The sequence below is a fragment of the Kogia breviceps genome, chromosome 8 (genome assembly GCF_026419965.1).
Source record: "Kogia breviceps isolate mKogBre1 chromosome 8, mKogBre1 haplotype 1, whole genome shotgun sequence".
Taxonomy (NCBI): domain Eukaryota; kingdom Metazoa; phylum Chordata; class Mammalia; order Artiodactyla; family Physeteridae; genus Kogia; species Kogia breviceps.
Genome location: NC_081317.1, coordinates 23,189,892 through 23,210,814, shown reverse-complemented (window position 1 = coordinate 23,210,814; position 20,923 = coordinate 23,189,892). Strand labels below are relative to the sequence as shown.

Here is a 20,923-nt window from a genome sequence, read left to right as displayed (position 1 = left end):
TCAGAGTGCTTGCATTAAATCTTGGTTCCGTCACTTGCTAGTTCAGTTTTAAGTTTTCTAAGCCGCAGTTTTCTCCTCTGTAAAGTGGGGATAATATTGTACCTGCCTCATGTACCTGTATTGTATGAGGATTGAATGAGATGATACCCATGAAGACCTAGTCCCTGATCCATAGCACATTCTCAGTACAGTCTAGCTGTCATGATTGGTATTGTTTTGGCCATGTTGGTGGGGAGAGCAACGGAGTGGAGAGACATGGGCACACTGGACAAGACATTGAGGTTTTATTTTTGTGCATCTTTGAGCTCCCTAAACATCTGCCCTGAGAGGCGCCAGGGCAAACTTCCCTTATTCAGGGAAGTGTAGGTTGGCGAGGGGGTCCAACGGCCTCAGGGTTGAGGAAATGGATTATTTCCAGTTATGGAAATAATGGATTATTTCGAGTTATTTCCAATAACTCGTCCAAATGGTGGACTTTTCTTTTTCCCCGATGAGCTCTCCTCGGGAAAATGAGCCAAGAGAGGGAGAAGTGCCTCTGCCACCATTGCTTCTCGAGGCCCCAAGGCCTGATCTTTACATGTATCCCAGGGAAGAGAAAGCTGCGGCTCAAGAGGCAAGGACGAGCCACCACCTGGAGTGGGGTGAGCTGGGGTGGGGTCACATCCTGCCCTACGCCTCCAAGCGCCTGGGTGGGGCTTCCCATCCAGAGGAAGCAAGTCCCATCAGCTAGTCCTTGGGTGGGGTTTCCCAAAGCCAAGCGTTTAGAGGCAAATCATTGTTCTGAAATTCCGCTAATTTTGTATGACCACCATGCTGAGAACTCCTCTAAGAGCAAAGTGAGATTGTTCAAACCCAAAGGGAGCGAAAGGCGATGAAAAGGAAGAGAAGTATCTAGCCAAGTCTCAATTCCAAGACCTGGATGAGGAAGAGAGTTTAGATGCAGGGGGACCCAGGACCTAACCCCTTTCTTTTCATTGTGATCAATGAGATCTTCACAATGGGTCTATCTTTTGTCTGTAAAATGGGGTTGATATGATTCGGGCCCCGGGAAGAACCCTCGCTAGGAAATCAGGCAATCTTGTCTCTGTCAGACCCAGCTTAGCAGCTACTTTCTGTGGGCCCTTGACACATGCTTTTGCATCTCAGGCCCTTGGTTTTCTCACTGAAACATGAAAGCCTGGGCTCCAGACTTCCTTGTACTTCTGTGGCTGTTTCTAGGTCATTGCACCGATGAGGGCTGAGGCAGAGATGTGTGAAGCAGGGAATAGCCAGGATGGGCTAGAAGGTTGGAAGCACCTGAGAATCTCCACCAAGGTGCCAATAGACAAAAGGTCCACTCCCAGCCACGGCCCCTCCACTGTGTCTGTCCTCTGTTCTTGCCTTTAGCCAGGCCATGTAGGGCCCCATCTGGGATCTTTTCTCCCCAACCTGTCTGTGGCTCAGCTCTTCTTAAGATGGTCCATTCCAGCTGCCCAAGCAGCATGACCTTGTGAGGTGGTGAGAAAGGTGACCAGGAAATAAATGGCCATGGGAAGGCTGAGGAGCTCTCATCAGATGACAGAGCCTTCTGTCCTGAAAAGAAAGAAGCATAGGCAGCCTCAAGGCCCCTTCCAACTCCAGTTCAGTTAGGGAAGTATTTAAGGAACCCCCATGACGTGCCAGCCCTCACTGTGCTGACTGAGGCCTGAAGTAGGCATGGGGGTGCGGCCGGTGAAGGGACAGCCCCGCCTTCAAGGTACACAGGGTCTCACCACCCAGATGTTTTATGTCCGGTGACTGCACCTCCAGTAGTTTGATGGCAAGTGTCTAGAGCCACCAGGTCTTGCCTGGCTCTGGGGGAAAGGACCAATCACAGTCCGTTTCTTCAGCAGCTGGAGTGAATCAGCTCAAAAGTGGGACTGTTACTGTTACCAACCCAGGCCCTTGGACTCTTTCATCAATAGAAATTGATTAGAGGCCAGAGGAGAATCGCAGGCGAGGCTTTATTGGGACGCATGCTGCGTGAGGGAGCGAAAACGAGAAACGGGTGCCTTTGCTGGCTCCCTGAGAGGAGGTGCTCGGGTCCTTACATAGGGTAACAACCGGGGCAGGTCCGTGGGTTGGGCAGGAGGGGCGGCTTAGGTGGTCTGCCCACCCCCGTGGTGGTGCTGTGTGCAGAGATCACGCACGGTACCCCGTGTTTGCTCCAGATGCCTCAGAAATGGCTGTTGGTCTGTGGCCTTTCTGTATCTTACTGTTCGTAATTGCCCCAACCGCACGGGCATGCAGTTATTTTGCGTTGCTTATCGTTTCTTTGTATTCTGTTGCTGGAGGAGACGTCTGTCCGGGTGCGAGCACTCCGGTTAGGGTCCCAGGTCCCAGCCTATCTCATCACCAGCGCCTTTGTGTTTCTCTTTTCTCCTTTGAGCACTCTCTGCTCTTACCCACGCCCCACTCTGAAGCGCCTACCCCTCGAACCTGGCTGCCTCGAACTAACGCTGCTCATTTAACAGCCACTGCGGGAGACTAACTGGGTATCAGGCCCACTCCCTGCCCACAGGTGCTTACAAGCTAGTTGATAAGGGCCCTGTAAGGCAGCATGGACGAGCAAATGCTGTCAGACAGACACACTTAAGGGCTTTCCCTGCTCGGGCCCAATAAGTGGGGCTAATGATCAGGGCTGAGTTCACAGCGGAGGGAGGAGGCGGAAACGTCACTCTAGGGCTAAGACACCATCACCCTAAGGAGCTGGTGCTGGAAGGCAGGGCTGAGTCCCGGCATCATCTGTGAATTTAACTTCTATGAATTCGACTGTGTATTTCTAACTAAAATAATGAGAGGAAGAAGAAAAGGAGAAATTTTAAAACTGTCAGGGATCCTGCCTGCTATTCCAATCTATGTGCACGTCCTCTTGTGACAGACCCTACTGGTGCTCGTCTGACAGCCATCAACCTGTCCCCTTCTTTTTTTGCCTGCCGAGATCTTGTTTTGTTCCTCTGTTTATCCTCCAGGTGGCCCTGTGCTCAGAGAAGGCTGAGACCCTCACCAACCCGGAGGGTAAATCTTGCTTAATTAGCTCCAAGCCAATATTGATAATTCCATTCCCTTTTTCCATGATTGGGTTCGGAATAGACTTATGCTCTGTTTCTGACCAGTGAGACTTTGGGGGTCGGCTCGGGTGGGTGAGCAGGGCGCTTTAGTGGAAGGCATATTAACTCCTCCCTTCTTGTGCTTCTGGATGTTTTCGTGACACATGGAACCTGCTGTGTCCATCTTGGGACCCCAGAGGAAAGTCAAGAGCATCGCAAAGAGGTTAAACTAAGGCCGTGAGGCCATGGAGCCATTGAATTAACCACCTCTGGTACCGAACTCCCTTGGGACTTCTTGTGACATGAGCCAGTCTATCCTCTGTTGTTTAGGCCTTCATGAAATAGGCTTTTTTTTTTTTTTTTTTTTTTTTTTTTAAAGTTTTTATTTTATTTATTTACTGTAGTACGCAGGTCTCTCACTGTTGTGGTCTCCCCCGCTGCGGAGCACAGGCTCTGGACGCACAGGCTCCGCGGCATGTGGGATCTCCCCGGACCGGGACACGAACCCGCGTCCCCTGCATCGGCAGGCGGACTCTCAACCACTGCGCCACCAGGGAAGCCCATGAAATAGGCTTTTGATTACCTTTGGCTGAAAGCACTCTCAATCACACACCCCAGCGGGAGGATGACAAGGGAGGTATTCAACTGCTCTTCCTGCCTCAGTCTCAGCTCCTTCTCTCTCGCATATTCTGAGCTTCTCTAAACACAGAGAAATCCTAGTTTCAAGATCTGTATTTTTTTGTACAACATGATCTTTGGTACAAGCCAACAGCATCACCTGGTACTTAACAGGAGAAATGGTCTGTTCCAAAGCTGGAACAAAAGTGGCTCTGTTGGGCTTTCTGAAGTACGGTGCTAATTGGACAGTATGCGAGATTTGAGGAATTTTCAAGGGCAGTTTTGTTTTTTTGTTTTTTTTTAACATGTATCCATACACACATTTAACTTTTATTTTTTTTATTTATTTGTGGCTGTGTTGGGTCTTTGTTGCTGCATGTGGGCTTCTCATTGTGGCGGCTTCTCTTGTTGTGGAGCACGGGCTCTAGGCACGTGGGCTTCAGTAGTTGCGGCACCCAGGCTTCAGTAGTTGTGGCTCGTGGGCCTAGTTTCTCCACGGCGTGTGGGATCTTCCCAGACCAGAGCTCAAACCCGTGTCCCCTATATTGGCAGGCGGATTCGTAACCACTGCGCCACCAGGGAAGTCCCTAATTTTTAAATGTAAGTCATCTCATGTGTCTATTCTGGTATTTCCAATTCAAATACATGGCTTTACTGAACTTTTTCTGTATTACATCCGTATCTTTTTCTACACTGAGAATCTTGATTCCCATAAACACATGATAAGACAGAGCTGGAATATCTCAAGGGCAGTTTTGATCATGCAGGTTTGTGCCTTTTGTCTTTAGAACCTAAATCCTTCATGAGATGCAACCGACCTGTGCATTAAGCACTGGGGCACAGTGGAATCAGAGAGTGGTCCCCAAGGAAATAGAAGGTATGGGCGATTAGAACCTGGTTGAGGAGATGATATTTAAATGGTAGAATATTTAGAGGATAGATACAGATTTGTCCAAAGAACTCTCTGTAATGGGAACTGGAGGTTGATGGGGATGGCAGGTCTGGAAGGGCTCCTTCCTTTCCTGAGGCTGGGGGCTGTGTTATGCTACTGTAATAACCAGCCCCAATCCTTTGGCTTAAAATAATAAAGGTTTAGTTCTCCTTCATGTTACATGGCCATTGTGGGCTGGCTGTGTCTGTGCTTTGTGTTAACCTCTCGGCTGGGCCTTAGGCCAGTAGAATCGCCACTGTCTACAACATTGCCATTCACCGTGGTGGGAGGGGAAGGGTACTCTGGAGGGTCGTGCATCAGCAGTTAAATGCTCCGGGCAGAAGTGAGCAATGCTACTGCTGCCCAACACTTATCAGCCAGAGCTAGTCACGTGACCTCCCCAAGTCTAAGGGGGCCAGGAAGTGAAATCCTGTTATGTGTCCACGGGAGGAAGGAACCAGGAACATTTGGAGACCAGCACTAATGACCACCTTGGCCACCCACTTTGTCCAGTGATCTATCTAAAATCTGTGTGGACAGATGGGCTAGAGCAAAGGTCCATTCTCTTGCACATAAGAGTCCATGCTGACCTGTCTTCCTCTCTTTCTTAATCTGCTTTCGCCTCGTGACACATGGTGATTCCAGGGGGTCTGGGTACAGCTAGCACCCTCCCGTGCAGTTCTACCCTCTCCCTCTAAGCCTCGGACCCTGAATTTTTATTGATTTTTAGTAGTAGCCAGGATCAGAACTAGGGAAGTCACCCAGTGTTTCCTGGGATGCCATCAGTTGCTTCCCCACCAAGCTCCCTTAGCTTGCTCGCCCTCTCCACTGTTCAGTCTAGTCCTGTCTCCCTTTGTTCAAACACACAGAACCATCTTGTCTATAGTTTACTGTGCTCAAGACCTCGTGGCTACCTGCTACCAGCTCAAACCCTCTCCCTGCTGGTCCTCAGGTATGACCCTGGCTTCTCCAGCCAGGGTCGAGCCCAGCCTCCTTCCTTTCGGTTGCATGGCCCTGTCAGCTGCACACATATTATTCCCAACAGAAATCAACAGAGAGAGTGGCCAAGCCAATGAGCAGAGTGTGCCCTGGGAACAGAGACCCAGGGATGTGGACGCCAGGGAACTGGAAGCTTGAGCAAAGGGATGTATTTGTCTGACTGTGCAGCTAAGTAAGGAGGTGTATAAAGAGCAACAGCAACAAATTCATGGTGGATTTGATTTATTCCTGCAAGATCTTTATAAAACTGTCCCTGATGGAGTATTCATAAGCATCCCTCAGCTACCAGTAGATGGGTCTCAATTTTTCCACTACAGGGAAATGCAAACTTATTTTCTACTGGGAGAGAGAAGTTATTTTTTCTTGAAGGTTTGATCCAGTCTTTTAAAAATGTAATTAAAATAGTAGTAGTATTGCTAGGGATTGTAGAAATAATATAAAATAGGTTTTCTCAAAAAAGTTATAAATAAGAGGTTGAGCAAAGGGAGAAGGGGGGGATATAAAAGTGGTTATTTGAAAGTACAGTAGGTAGAAATATAAGTGAAATATATATATTCTGTATTATATATCAAATTATATATATATATATGTTGATAAAATCAACAATGAAAGTTGTTGATAAAATCCTAGCACTGAAGGACTCTCAAATAAGCAATCTAAGCTACCCCCCTACCCACGTGTGATGCAATCACTATATTGGAAATGGAAGTGGCTTTTGTACATGTTTAAGCATCATTCAATAAAGACATGTCAGTCATCTTGCATCTTCAAGTCTGCAAAATGGGAGGATCTCTTGTACATTGGTTATCAAAGAAAATTGACCCGTAGCCCTATCAGGTGTAGTGTGCGGGTCTAGTACCCTCTCCAAGAGTCTTATTATCATGTCCTTCTCAGACTCCACTTTTGCAGGGAGCTCCCATGTACAGATGGCTGCTCTCTTCTCTCTACGCTGAGGTCCAAATGTGGGACCTCATTAATTTCCAGTCAACACCACCAATAGAAGACAATGGTGTAAGACAGATCTTCTCTGAAGGTATGAGAGTAAGGGGAGAATTACATCCTGACACAGCACGATGAATAATTTAAGATTGATTTTTAAAACACCACTGTTCTCAAAAGTCCTTTTTATCACCCCCTGGGAATTTCTTACTGCCAACTCTTGTTCCAACGTTTTTCATCTACTCTCCTTCTTCTAAATGGACCTCTTCCATTTTTCTTTTCCTTCCACCTTTTCCATACTCAAATGGCTCGTAAAATTGCTTTGTTCTCCAAAAATAGCTTTTTTTTTTTTTTTTGCGGTATGCAGGCCTCTCACTGTTGTGGCCTCTCCCGTTGCGGGGCACAGGCTCCGGACGCACAGGCTCAGCGACCACGGCTCACGGGCCCAGCCGCTCCGCGGCACGTGGGATCCTCCCGGACCGAGCCACGAACCCGCGTCCCTTGCATCGGCAGGCGGACTCTCAACCACTGCGCCACCAGGGAAGCCCTGCTTCTCTCTTTTAAAATAACATTTTTCTGTCCTCACAGCTTATTATCAGGATTAATAACATTTTTAAGTTGAAATGTTATATCTATTTTCTCTCACTCTTGCCATGAATTCTGAAGTGTTTTCTTGATTGCAGGCTAAAATTCTGAGAATACATATATATTTATGTCTCATAGCTCTTTCTTATGGCCATATATCCTTTCATAAAGATAGTACTGCTTATGAAAGGAACGATTATAGCAGAGAAAAGATTCTTCCCAAAGTGGGATATAATATATAGAGAGAGATGGGAAGTAATACTTGTAAGTGAATTTTATGCAACAAAGGGAATTATATTTGCATAGTTAAAAATGAAATACTTTATCCCAAATGATTCTCATCTATGATTTTCGTTATAGATTGCATCTATTCAATTGTTACAATAATGTTGCTTGACAAATCATCCCCTAACTCAGTGACTTTTATTGTCATGCATATGCAGTTGGGCTAGGGGTTGGCTGATCTACACTTGGCTTAGCTGCAAGGTGTGGATTGGGTCCAAGTCTGTTCCCCATGACTCTCATTTCCGTGCAGGCCAACTGGGACATGTCCTTCTCATGCTAGAGCAGAAGTGCAAGAGGTCAAACATCACCACACAAACCCATTTCAAACCTTTGCTTGCATGATATCCACTACAAGTCCCATTGGTCAAAGCAAACATCAGTAGGACAGGGAAGACGATTTCTCCCACAGTGGGAGAGAAGGGGACCGAATGTTTGCTGAACAATAATTCAAATTCTTCCATAATTAAATACCATATATTTGTCCATCATGCCCAACATCTGTATGTCTCTGCCAGCCAGATCCAACAGGCACCAACAGTGGCTTAAACCAGGAGGGGCTTTAGTTAAATGCAAGATGTGTCTGGGAAATAATCTATTCATGTGGGAGCAAAGATTTCTTTCCCAGAAATGTGCATTTAAGACAAAGCCCACAACCTCCCTGAGAGGAAATTGTAGGGCAAGTCATCAAACTTCTCTGACCCAATTTTTACAACCCAGTGAGAGACAGTTATTTGTACTTTGTAATAAATTATAGCCCATGGATCTTGAGTAATCCACTGTGCATATTTCCTGTGAAATGAGGCTCTCAAGGATTCAGAATATAAAACAAGGCAGTGCAACCAGTGCCAATGTATTAACATTTAATTAATCTCATATTAGTTTATTTAAAGTGTCATGTAATTGCAAATAATTGTTATAGTTTCACCACCTGATTTGTCCAGTTGATCCTTAGAAAAATGCTGAAGTATCACAGTCTTTCCTGGACACATGTCTGGTTTCTTGATTTAGCACAGAGGCTGGTAAAGCATGTCTCATGAGCCAAAACAGCCCAGCGCCTGTTTTTGTAAATAAAGTTTTATTGGAACCCAGCTGTGTCCATTTGTTTTTATGTTATCTTGGCTGCTTTCCTCTATAATGGCAGCTTGAGAAGCTGCAACAGAAGTGGTCTGAACTCAGAGCCTAAAATATTTACTGTGTGGCAAACAGGAAAATGTGCCAGTCCTCATTTAACGTAATATGCTAGACAGTTGAAATTTGGAATTTGGGTGATACACACAGATCTGGCATGAATATTGCCCTCAAGTTACGCTTAGAGAAAATTATTCAAGAAAATCAATAATGTAAATTAATATTACACAACTTTAGTCTGTTTAAGGAAACAATCTTTTCAATACTTTAAGCTATGAGCAGTCATATCCCAGTAGGCAGTTATTATACCAATTATAAACTTTGTATCTGCTTATTAAAGTGGACCCTGAGAAACTCTGCTAAGTATTACCTTCTTAGCTTTTAAGAAGATGACTTTACTTGCAATATTGTTTTTTTAAAAATATACTTGTCATTACTTCAAACTTTTCGCTATTATAGACCATTCCACCTCCATTCACACACATAATTGCATCTAAATTAGTGTAGTTTTACTGTATTGTGATCATGGGTATTTCCAAACACCAGCCCCTGATCTCTTTTGTTGAGGTTGGAGAGAGCAAAACCTTGTATCTTGCCGGATGTCCACACTTGGAGCCTGTCTGACAGCTTAAGAAAAACGGAGCTAACGTGTATTAAGACTTGGGGAGAAATATATAGAGATTTTAAAAGTGAGTGTAAACTCTCAGTTATTTCCAGCAGCTGTGTAGAATCTAGGACAGTGAATAATCTGGGGTCATTTCTATTGGAAGTTGAATTAGATTCAGATGTGCAGATTTCTGTGTTATGGGGGTCACTTTAAGCTCCAAATAAGACCTCAGTATGAGGCCGAGATTCTGGAGGAGTTCATTTTAACCTCTTCTCCACTCTGGACTAGGAATAGCACTATTTATAAAATACAGGATTTAGATAATGACTCCAAACGTGGAGATTAGATAAAAACAAGAGGTGCTGACTGACCATACTTCTGAAAGGAAGCTCTCCTGGTAACTGCCAAGCAGTTAAACTGTGGATAATCATTGGTTTCCTTTCAAGTCACATGGGCTTGGAAGCTGCGAAACAGTGAAGTATCTCACTACACCAGCTGAACGCACTTGGCTCAAATGGCACCATTTTGATTTTTCTTTTTCAGGAGTTGGGTGGGAGAGTGTGCTGCTAACAGGAGATGAGATAACCTCGAAAGCCACGGACACATCCAGCGCAGACATGACTGTCAAGGTAAGGCATCCCTTCTCTAGTGTGATTCTCAAAGTGCATCTCTAGAGGAAAGTGAACGTATGGCAGATTTCTGGGGGCAAAATGAGCACTGCCCCTCACCCCACTGGGGTTCTCTCTCTATTCACTGAAGCCTCAGTGAGCCAACCAGAATAAGATTTGCTGAAATTTGGATCCGGATTAGGAAACTACCTGAAAACTAGAATCCACGACTTATGCTTTCCAATGGACCGGTTGGTTGTAGGATCTTCAGTGAATATCTACATGTAGATTGTCTGGAAGTGGTAACCCTGTGGGGACAGTGAAGCAAATATGAACATTCTGAGCTGAGAAACGCAGGCCCCACTGTGCATTGTGAAGAAAGGTCAGAGAGGCGTAAAGTAGCTTTGATCTTGACTCAAGATTTCCACTGATGTCAGCAGGAAGGCAGCACATGGCCCCACTCTGCCTGGAGTGCTAATGGCCAAAGGTTTACAAAATGAGTCATTTGGAAATCAACCTAATTATCACTGTTCAAATTAAATGCATGAATTAGTAATCATTGCCTAGATTAGGGAATCTGTAACAAAATATATCAGACATAAGTACTTCCCTTATATTACTGGAATAGACACAAAGGAATGGTCCTCCTCTCTTGGAATTCTGTTTATGTTTCACTTAACAAAGGCTGGGGGTGGGAGGGCTTTCTGACATTTTTGCTTGAATGATTAGAATTTAAATAAATGCCACTTATGACGTTTTCTTGGAAAAACAAAAAGTAATGTTCTTTTTTATACTGAGATATCACTAGAGAGATTTCACTCCTGGGTTTTTTATTAGAGGTTGTACAAAAGAATATACAGGATGAATTTACTCAAGCTTTCCTTTGTAAGGTGGTGGCTGAACTTGCGTTATCTGTATTAAAGATGTTAGAGGAAGCAAAGAAACATACCACAGTGAAATGTATTATGAGATGGGAAAGTAGCTTGATTGTTTAAAAGAGTCAACTAATCTAAATAATAATTATCCCATGCTGCAAGTGTGCTTGTAGTTATGTTAGCAGAGTTTGCAAGACAATGATATATATTGCAGTGATGTATTGGTATTTTGCTGGCTATTCGTGCCAAGTCTGCAAAGTATGAGAAATCTTTGGCCATGTTGGATAGAGAGGAGTGGATGCTGATAGTAGAATTTGATGGATTTTGATGTGCTGTTTTGCAATCTGTCATCATTTTAAGAATTAGTTTCTGAGATGTGTTGCTAGTGTACCTGCAGAGTTTGTTATATAAAAGCAAATGGTGTATTCTGATACAAACAAGTTTTGCTTAAGTCCCATTTTATAAGGTTACTATTTAATCAGTGTGCTCCTCTTTGGCACCAGGATCTTGACTAAAGTTTTATTTGGCTCTATTCAATTTCGATGTCATTCTCAACCTCTCTTTCTATCTTCTTTTATTGAATACCTGGGAATGTTTTATAAGAACAGAGGATTTTTCGTTCATAAGAACTGAACCCACTCAGAAGAAAGAACACTATATGCTTTAAAAAGTTAAGCAAAATACAAATGTATTTACTACTCCAGTAAATTCCTACAAATATTATTAAGTTACTCTATTAATGCCAGCCTCTTCTCAATAAATGATTTTTGAAACCTCTAGGTGGATGCAATTTAGGGAAACGCTTCTGTTTAGATCTTTTCTGTTAGGTTTCCCAATTACGCAGCAATTATCAATTCTTTTCCTTTGGTACCATGCTGTTTCCCACCCCACACTGCTTTATGTATCCATCCTGCCCTGTGTCTATCTTAAAGTATTATTTTTTTCTGTGTCTATAAGTGCCTGATGTTCATAAATTAACTACAGATTCCTCATCATATGTTCATGCCTCTAGAGCTATTCCTGTTTCTAATAGCTACTTCATATATCCTTGTAATATCAGCTACTCCTGTTTTTTGCCCTGGGAAAGCAAAATATTCTGTTAAAACATTAATTACAATAAAACTTGATTCATTGACATTTCCTAAGGGGAATATCAGCGGAAACCACTAAAATACTTTGCTTTCCTCCCTATTACTCTTCTTGAGATAGATGTACCTTTCTTCGTGCTTAGAAATTTTCTTTCTGAAAAAGGCACATTTTTTTGTGATGTCAGTTGTCTGAATATGGTTTTGTCTACTATATGTAGCTTTTTAATACCACGTCTTATTTTGAAATGATAGAGTCATGCTTCTAAAAATATACATGACTCAGATGAATGAATTCATTTATAAACGAACTTCTGTCATTCTGAGGAATGTTGAACTAAGAGCATTTATGTTAAAAAAAACACCCTCTAAATACACTGATACGGGTAGGAGTATCACGTAGGCCTGCTCAACAATTTAAAATCACTATGTAGTAGGTTGAATTGTGAATCCTTTCCTTCCCCGCAAAAACCATGTGTCCAAGTCCTAAACCCCGGTACCTGTGACTATGACCTTATTTGGAAAAGAGGTCTTTGCAGATGTAATTAAGAATCTTGAGGTGAGATCATGCTGGATTAACCAGGTAGGACCTAAGTCCAATGACACATGTCCTTATAAGAGACAGAAGAAGAGGTAACACAGAGATGAAGGCCACAAGAAGAGACAGAGGCAGAGGTCGGAGTTCCATATAGCCCAAGCCAAAAAGCGTCAGAAGCTGGAAGAGGTAAGGAAGTATTCTTCCCTAGAGACTTCAGCGGAAGCAGTGCCCTGCCAGTACCTTGCTTTTGGATTTCTGTCCTCTAGAATTGTGAGAGAATAAGTTTTTGTTGTCGTAAGCCACTGAGTTTGTGGTAATTTGTTACAGTAGCCCTAGGAAACCAATATGCTCGGATCTACCCAAGAATTATACCTACAGTGCCAATACCATAGAGCCTGAAAGCCAATATTACACACATTCATCACTATTTTCTTATTATACTATGCTCAGCCTTTACAAGTTGTTTTTACCTTTTCTTATTTTGAAAGAACCATTAACCTTTTTCAGCCTGAATCACGATTCACTAGAAGAAAAGGGTAGTCATATTTGGGGATAGCTTCTATATTATATTTTAATCTGTTTTGCTGCGTGTCTAGATTTTGATTTTTTTTAAAAAGTATGAATCAATATTTTCTAAAACTTGCCTGACCATGAGAATCATCTGCAGCAGTATTTTTCAAAAATGTAGCTTCCTAGGCTTCTCCTTTCAAAATTCAGATCCAGAAGATCTGGGTTTGAGAATTAGCATTTTTAACAAGTGCTGGTGATTTTGGGGGTCAGTTTGGGAAAATGTGTCTAGCGTACCACTAAAGCAGTACGGGGTGTGGCCACAGGAGCCCTACCACTGCCCTTGGCTCTCTGGTTGTCCAGCTGGTCTGAGAAAGGACTTGGGGACTCCCTGTTCAGAACCCTTTGGTTCCGTTTCGTTTGCACACCAACTAAGGCTCAGAACTGCAATTTCATTTCTAGCCCCATCTTCCATCATGTCTGTCTCTGGACCTATTTTTTGCCCTCTGCACCCAGCCTACTTGTACCCAGAATGATCTTTTAAAAAGGGCAAGCCAGGGCTTCCCTGGTGGCGCAGTGGTTAAGAATCCGTCTGACAATGAGGGGGACACGGGTTCGATCCCTAGTCCGGGAAGATCCCACATGCCGCGGAGCAACTAAGCCCGTGCGCCACAACTACTGAGCCTGCGTTCTAGAGCCCGCGAGCCACAGCTACTGAAGCCCGCGCGCCTAGAGCCCGTGCTCCACAACAAGAGAAGCCACCGCGATGAGAAGCCCACGCACCGCAACAAAGAGTAGCCCCTGCTCGCCGAAAAGCAATGAAGACCCAACGCAGCCATAAATAAATAAATATATTTTTTTTTTAAAAAAAGAAAAGAAAGCATAAGAGAGAAGCACAAGAGACAGACCCTCATGTGAGAACACAGGGAGTAAGTAGGTTTGAGGAAAGGCCAGTGATCCCCCTTAACTGCAGTCTAGACAGAGATTGTCTTAGGCAGGTACTATGTCTTTTAAAACCCCATGGCTTTTATTCAAGGCTTCTTTCCTCTTCCTCCCTCTCTCTCCCAGCCCAACTAACCCCTATTTATATTCAAGTCTTTGGCTCAAATATTAGGCATTTCTGACCAGTATTGTCACGTGCTCTCAAAGGCCCTAGTGCTTCTCCTGCAGATCCAGGCACGTAGATAACCATCAGCGCCCTTGCATGAGATTGGGTCTCCCCTGCGGGAATGTCGTCTCTGTGAGGACCTGCATCCCAGCTCCTGACCGAGTGTGTAGCCTGTCATGTGCAATTGTCAACTCTTGTTTCATGAACAAATATATGAAGGAAGAAATGAAGACAGTGTCTGTCTAGACTGCAGTTAAGGGGGACCACTGGCCTTTCCTCAAACCTACTCCCTGTGTTCTCACCGGAGGGTCTGTCTCTTGTGCCTCTCTTTATGCTTTCTTTTCTTTTTTCTTTCTTTTTTTTTGAAATGTAGTTGGTTTACAGTGTTGTGTTAGTTTCACATGTGCAGCAAAGTGATTCGGGTATCTCTATGTTCTTTTTCAGATTCTCTTCTATTATAGGTTATTACAAGATATTGAGTATAGTTCCCTGTGCTATAGAGTAGATCCTGTTGTTTATCTATTCTTTTTTTTTCTCTGTCATAGAATCTTTATTCTACACGTTTGCATCACAGCAAGAGAATCCATTCCCTACATCACCCTGAAACAAAGTGAATCAGCTATAGCTATACATATACATATATCTGTTTATCTATTCTTATGCTACTTTCCTCCATGTTTTGTTTTTCACTTGTTAGTACCTCTAAAATCACAGTTCTTTTTTTCACCATTCCTTTTTTTCTAAACATAATTGAGGTACATAATTTACATAACATAAAGTTCACACATTTAAGTGTACAATAATTTCTAGTAAATTTACCAACCATCACCATAATCCAGTTTAATAACATTTTCATCACTCCAGTAAGATCCCTATTATGTCCTATTAGTTTGTCTCCACTTCACCCCCAATCCCAAGCACTACTCTCTGTCTCTATAGGTTTGCCTGTTATGGACATTTAATGTAAATGGAATCATACAACGTGTGGTCTTTTGTGTCTGGCTTCTTTTGCTTAGCGTGGTGTTTTTGAGATTCATCATTCATGTTGTAGCCTGTATTCGTATTTCATTTCTTTTAATGCTGAGTAGTATTTCATTTCATGGATATACCAGAGTTTTGCTTTGTTTTCTAGTCCATTCACAAGTTGATGGACTTCTAGGTTGTTTCCCCATTTTGTCTATTATGAATAATTCTGTTGTGAATATTCATGCACAGGTCTTTGTGTGGAGGCATGTTTTCTTTTGTCGTGGATATGAATCTAGGAGTGGAATTGCTGGGTCATGTGGTAAATCTGTGTTTAACTGTTTGAAGAACTGTCAGATTGTTTTCCAAAGTAGCTGCACCATGTTACACTTCCACCAGCAGGGTATGAGGGTTCTGATTTTTCCACATCTTATCAATGCTTGCTATTGTCTGTGTTTTGATTATAACCATCCTAGTGGGTGTCAAGTGGCATTTCATTGTGCTTTAGATGTGCGTTTCCTTGTTGGCTAGTGATGCTGAGTATCTTTTCATCTGCTTATTGGCCATTTGTATGCAGTTAATTTTTCAGTGGTTTGGTTTCCTTTATGTGCAGGGGTGTACAGGGTACATTCTGTTTTTCTCTTATTGCAGATGTGTAGTCAATGTTTTCTGAGTGAGGAACTCTCTTCTTGATGATGGGGGAAAGGGGCTCAGTTCACTTTTCGCCTTTAGGATAACTGCCATCCCCTCACCACTGCCCTGGGAGGGGGTAGGAGTGTCTCATCAATCTCTTTCCTTTCCATTTCTTTCCCTTTCTTTTCTTTCTCTCTCTCTTTTCTGTCTGATTATTTTCCCCTCACATCTCAGCTTTTTTGTTTTTATCATTGTTATTAACCTATCAGTGTTATATTTTTTATTGTGGTAAAATATACATAACAAAAATCACACTTTTAACCATTTTTAAGTAGCATTATGTCACTTGTATTGTTCTGCAGCCATTACCACCATCCATCTCCAGGACTTTTTCATTATCCCAAACTGTAACTCTGTCCCCATGAAATACTAACTCTCCATTCCTCTCCTCCCTTCAGCTCCTGGCAACAACTTCAGTGTCACAGTTTATATGTAATATCTAGCTGTCTTCAAGGGGATTGTAAATATATCCTATTCAGAGTAAAAAGCAAGGAAGATAGCTAAACCTCAACCTAGCATTTTAATAACCTCAGGACAGGGCAAGCTAGAAAGGCAGTCATTTTACATGCATTTAAGAACTTTATATTTCCAAAATAAAGTTCCTAGGAAGCTGCTACATACTAGATCTTAAAGGAATTTGCTGGTCACAGAGCGTCCTTTCTTCTGAGGAGTAAACTGCCCAGTGCTGACATCCTGGAAGTGTCTTGCCTTTATTCAGCTGGAGCCACCAACTGCACCTGTTTGGATCTGCATTGTTTTCTTGAATTGTGTTTATTTAATGACTGTACAAAACTACATCAATCCGTGTTAAAAGTACAAAGATCCATGTTAAAAGAAATATCTCTTGGGCTGAAATAATGTGATTTGGCTGCCATCTTAATCAAATATACCAACCAAGTCCCAAATGCTGTCTTTACCTTACCCTCTTGTTTTATATACGGAGACTAAAAACTAAGGATTTGCAAAAAGGAGCACAGAACATTCTAGTACACACCTTGGATTTTTTTTCTCAGAAAGAAGTCTTGTACTTATTTACATTGTTAAAAGATAAACTGAGCCACAGTAAGAATTTTAAGAGTGTATTTGAACAAAAACTCATTCAAATTAGGCAGCACCAAACCAGAAGTGCCTAGCGGCACTCCGCCCACAGGAGCTGGGGAGAGACTTTTATAGAGAAAAGGTGGAAGCAATGAAAGGAAAGTAATCAATTGGCTGTAATTTAAAGCCTCACTGGCCATTTGTAGTGTTTCTCCTTAGTGTTTTGATTTTGTAACCTTGAGGCAATAACAGCTTAAATTTTGGTTTGCTGTTGGGGGTCTCCATAGCAGTAGAGCCACCTCTGTTCAATGACCTCCTTGTTTAATTAATTTAACCACATATACAAAGTTTGTCAGTTGTGCTTTGGCAAGAAGCAGGATGGGTACCAGTTATAGGCAAGTTGGGGGTTCTGGCTGTAAAACCGTTTGAAAGGGTCACATTTCCTAACCAAGGATATGAGAGAGCCACATAAAAAGAGGATGTTGCCTCTGTATGTAAAACTTACTGCCGGGAGGGGTTTGTTCTCCTGGAATGGCAGATGTTCTCTGTTACAAAAGGGGAAAAGCATTTGGACTCTTCCGGTGGTGAATAGAGGCCACAGGTTACAGCTTTCTTTGTGAGCTGCCTTTAAAAAGCGTTCTGCTGAGGACCTCCTGTTGCCAGCAGTACTGACCAGTTGTCCTTTGTATTTGCTGATGACGACACAGAGGATTGTTTGTGCAGGGGCTCTGGACAAAAAGACACATTTGGGGCCAGAAGTCCTTTCTGCATTGGGTACATACATAAAGATTGTTCTAAATTTGCTTCCTTGCCAAAGGAACTCTTTTATGGCAGACTTTTTTAGTCCTTGAAACTATTTAGAGTGGTGGATCTCAAAGGGGGATGGCAGTAGGGGGTAGGAGGCATTCCAGGACTAACTATTGGCTAAATGTTCACCATACCCTCTCTTGGAGAATCACTGTCTTGATTTTTTTTTAATATGCATTTTGTATTATTACAAGGAATCAGATGTGAAAGGCCCTGTTGTACACATAATATGGTGCATCAGTATTGGTTATCGTTAGTCCTATGTGTTGCTCCCTATGTGTCAAATAAAGTGAAGGTTAAATAAATGAAGTCACGATTGATAACTCTCATTATATATGTATAGATAAGGAATATTCTGGCAAATGAAAGATCTCAGGTACCTTCTTCTCTGCTGTTTTATTTATTCATCATGTCCTCCTGCTGACAATAATAGCTAATCTTGACTGAGCATTTGCTATGACCTGGGTACTGTGCTCGGCCCTTACATGTACCGTTTCATATAGTCCTCGAAATGGCCCTGCAAAGGAGGAACTCTTATTCACCCCATTTTACATATGTGGTGACTGGGGCTCAGCAAATTGAAATGAATTATCCAAGATCTCAGAGTGAGTGTTGGAACTCAGGTGAAAAGACACTTTATAACCTCTCTACGTAGGGGTTGATGAATGCAAATTAATTTTACTATCGGCTAAAGCAGAGTAGCTCCTAGGATGGGGCAAAAGTAATTTTGCCAGATAAAACACTGGACACCCAGTTAGATTTGAATTTTAGATATGCAACAAGTAATTTTTTTAGTATCAGTGTGTGCCAAATATTGCATGGGGCACAGTAAGAAATTGTTTATTTGTTACCAAAATTTAAATTTAACTAATTAAATTTAAATTTAATTTGCTAAGTCTGGCAGTCCTAGGCAGGGAGGGGTATTGCAAAGGAGGTAAAGGAAACAGCTTAATGCATTTGATTGCTGTGGTCTGAGATTATTTGTGGTTTTGTATTTCTTTCATTATTATGACTTTATTCATTTCAGGATGACCATATATTACGTTCATTATATTAAACTTTATTTTTTTTTATTTTTATTTTTTTTTCCGGTATGCGGGCCTCACACTGTTGTGGCCTCTCCCGTTGTGGAGCGCAGGCTCCGGAAGCACAGGCTCAGTGGCCATGGCTCATGGACCCAGCCGCTCCGCGGCATGTGGGATCTTCCCGGACCAGGGCACGAACCTGTGTCCCCTGCATTGGCAGGCGGATTCTCAACCACTGCGCCACCAGGGAAGCCCCTATATTAAACTTTAAATCAGACAGGTATACAGGTTCAGTTTATACAGTAAACTAATAACCTATCAATGGATCTCTCCTGATCCACTTTTTTTTTTTTTTCCTAGAAATAAAGCCTTCCAAACCTGACCCATGCCAAGATATGTACCTCACTGGTTTCTCTATGAAGTGAAACCATGGGAAATTCTTCCCCCAGTTTGTTTGTTTCTCTTGACCTAAAACAAAACAAAACCCACGACTTTTCCTCAATCTGGGCATGTTATAATTTTTCTGAAGCCTATTCTAGGGTTTTCATTTTTAGCTGGGCTATCAATCCGTGATTTCATTTCCTGCAGAGAGTTTCATCATCCCAAGTTTTAAAATGTTGATGAAATATTCTTGTGCTTTTACCTAGTCTATGGCTTAGTAAAATTCCCCTCTCTCTGGGTGGTCACCTCCTGAAATAGATGACACCGGCCTACATATTCCCAGAAAAAGTTCTGACACATTCACAAATATTTCCTGAGTACATCAGTGCATTTCCTCCAATGCATATTTCTAGCATTCCAGGGGTGGGAGCGACTAATGATGGCAAAGCTCTAGAATAATCTCTGTCCTGTGTGTCAGAGCCCTACTTACAGATAAGCCTGTCTTCTTAAGAATGATCTGCCCAATCTAATTAGCTTTGAAGCAGGGTGTATTTGCAGTTACCAAAGTCTGACTTCTCATAAAACTAAGGCAAGCAGGGCTTCCCGGGTGGCGCAGCGGTTGAGAATCCCCCTGCGGATGCCGGGGACGCGGGTTCATGCCCCGGTCCGGGAGGATCCCACGTGCCGTGGAGCGGCTGGGCCTGTGAGCCGTGGCCGCTGAGCCTGCGCGTCCGGAGCCTGTGCTCCGCAACGGGAGAGGCCACGGCAGAGAGAGGCCTGCGTACCACAAAAAAAAAAAAAAAACACCTAAGGCAAGCAATCCAAAGGCAGAACCCACCGGCGAGAACCATCTGTCTTTGGTGCTCTTGAAAGGTTGCCAACTGGTTCCCATTAGGCGAGAGTTTGCCTATCTAGTTTATTAATAAATAAATTATCCTTAATATCTTGGGAGGGTTTGGAATGGTCACAAGTTATTCCTGAAAAACAAATTATTCACGTGGCTGTTTCCAAAAGGCTTTGTCCTGAAACAAGTCCTGTATCACAGAGGTCTCATAAATCTTTAGCATAATCCTCCAGAAATATCTGTTGGATTCATCGGCAGAAAGATCTTTCCTCGTTATACAAGCACTTAAGATAGTTTAAGTGAGCATCTAGCACTCCCCTTCATAAATTATCAATGCCTTCCTTTTCTGTGTCTTTCTTCTACCCATCCTCAATGACCTTCCTCCTTGCTTTTTTCTGTAGTAGTGAAAACTAGTAGTTAACAGAGAAAATCTGACACACATGTAAGTTGTATATAAAAGGAGAATATGTGATCAGGCAAGGCGACTGCTCCACTGGCTAGGAGAACAGGCTTCAAAGTGCTGAGAGATTTACACACCAGGAGTTGGGCTGTTTTGATGTCACATGAGCTCATTACTGTTGCAACAATTGCTTCTTCCTCAGAAATGAGACAGTGGAAATGCGACATTTATTTTAGCTCAACATTATAATGTATATTCCTAAAAAGAAAAAGGTACCGGTAGCCATAATTGCAACTCCCTCTCCAAAGGGATCTGGGCTAGAAGGTAAGGTAATGGATCAGTCATCATATTCTCCATATGCTCAGAGACTGTGAGTTTTGAGCTCTAATATGATGAATTTTCTAGTGAATTTCAGTTTAGAAAAATGAATGAGAATAATAGCTAACATTTATTAAGAACTTTCCATGTGTCAGGCATTGCCCACTTGATTCGGGTATTATTTACTTCTTACACAACCATATGAGATGAGTACCATGAGTATCTCCAACATACAGAGGAAGAAAAGGTACAGAGACACAGAGTAACTTGTCCAAGAACACACAGCAGAGTCTCAGAGCCCAGATCTAACCAGGCAGCCCTTGATCTTTTTTTTTTTTTTTTTTTCCAGCCCTTGTTCTTAACTATGTCGTACTGCTTCCCCTGCTAGAACAAAATGGTGATGCTCTTATGCAAACAGATAAAGTAGGTCTCACAGCCCCTGATCAATAAGAGAGCTTTTATATAGTTCTGTTTGCATTTGTTCTTTAAATGCAAAACTGGAGTTTAACTGGTGGGAAAAGATTAGATTTCCATCCCAGAGATTTGGTTGTTTTTCAGGCTTGCCCTTGGGTT

At 42.6% G+C, this 20,923-nt stretch overlaps 1 protein-coding gene across 10 annotated transcripts in view; it reads left to right on the top strand.

Annotated features, from left to right (window-relative positions):
• PALM2AKAP2 (PALM2 and AKAP2 fusion) overlaps positions 1–20,923 on the top strand; it is a 499,465-nt gene that overhangs the window by 348,825 nt on the left and 129,717 nt on the right. For all 10 annotated transcript variants that reach the window (XM_067040975.1, XM_067040972.1, XM_059072223.2 and 7 more), the window contains one exon: positions 9,704–9,789. In XM_067040975.1, the coding sequence (XP_066897076.1) occupies positions 9,704–9,789 (86 nt within the window). The remainder of the gene's footprint in view (positions 1–9,703; positions 9,790–20,923) is intronic.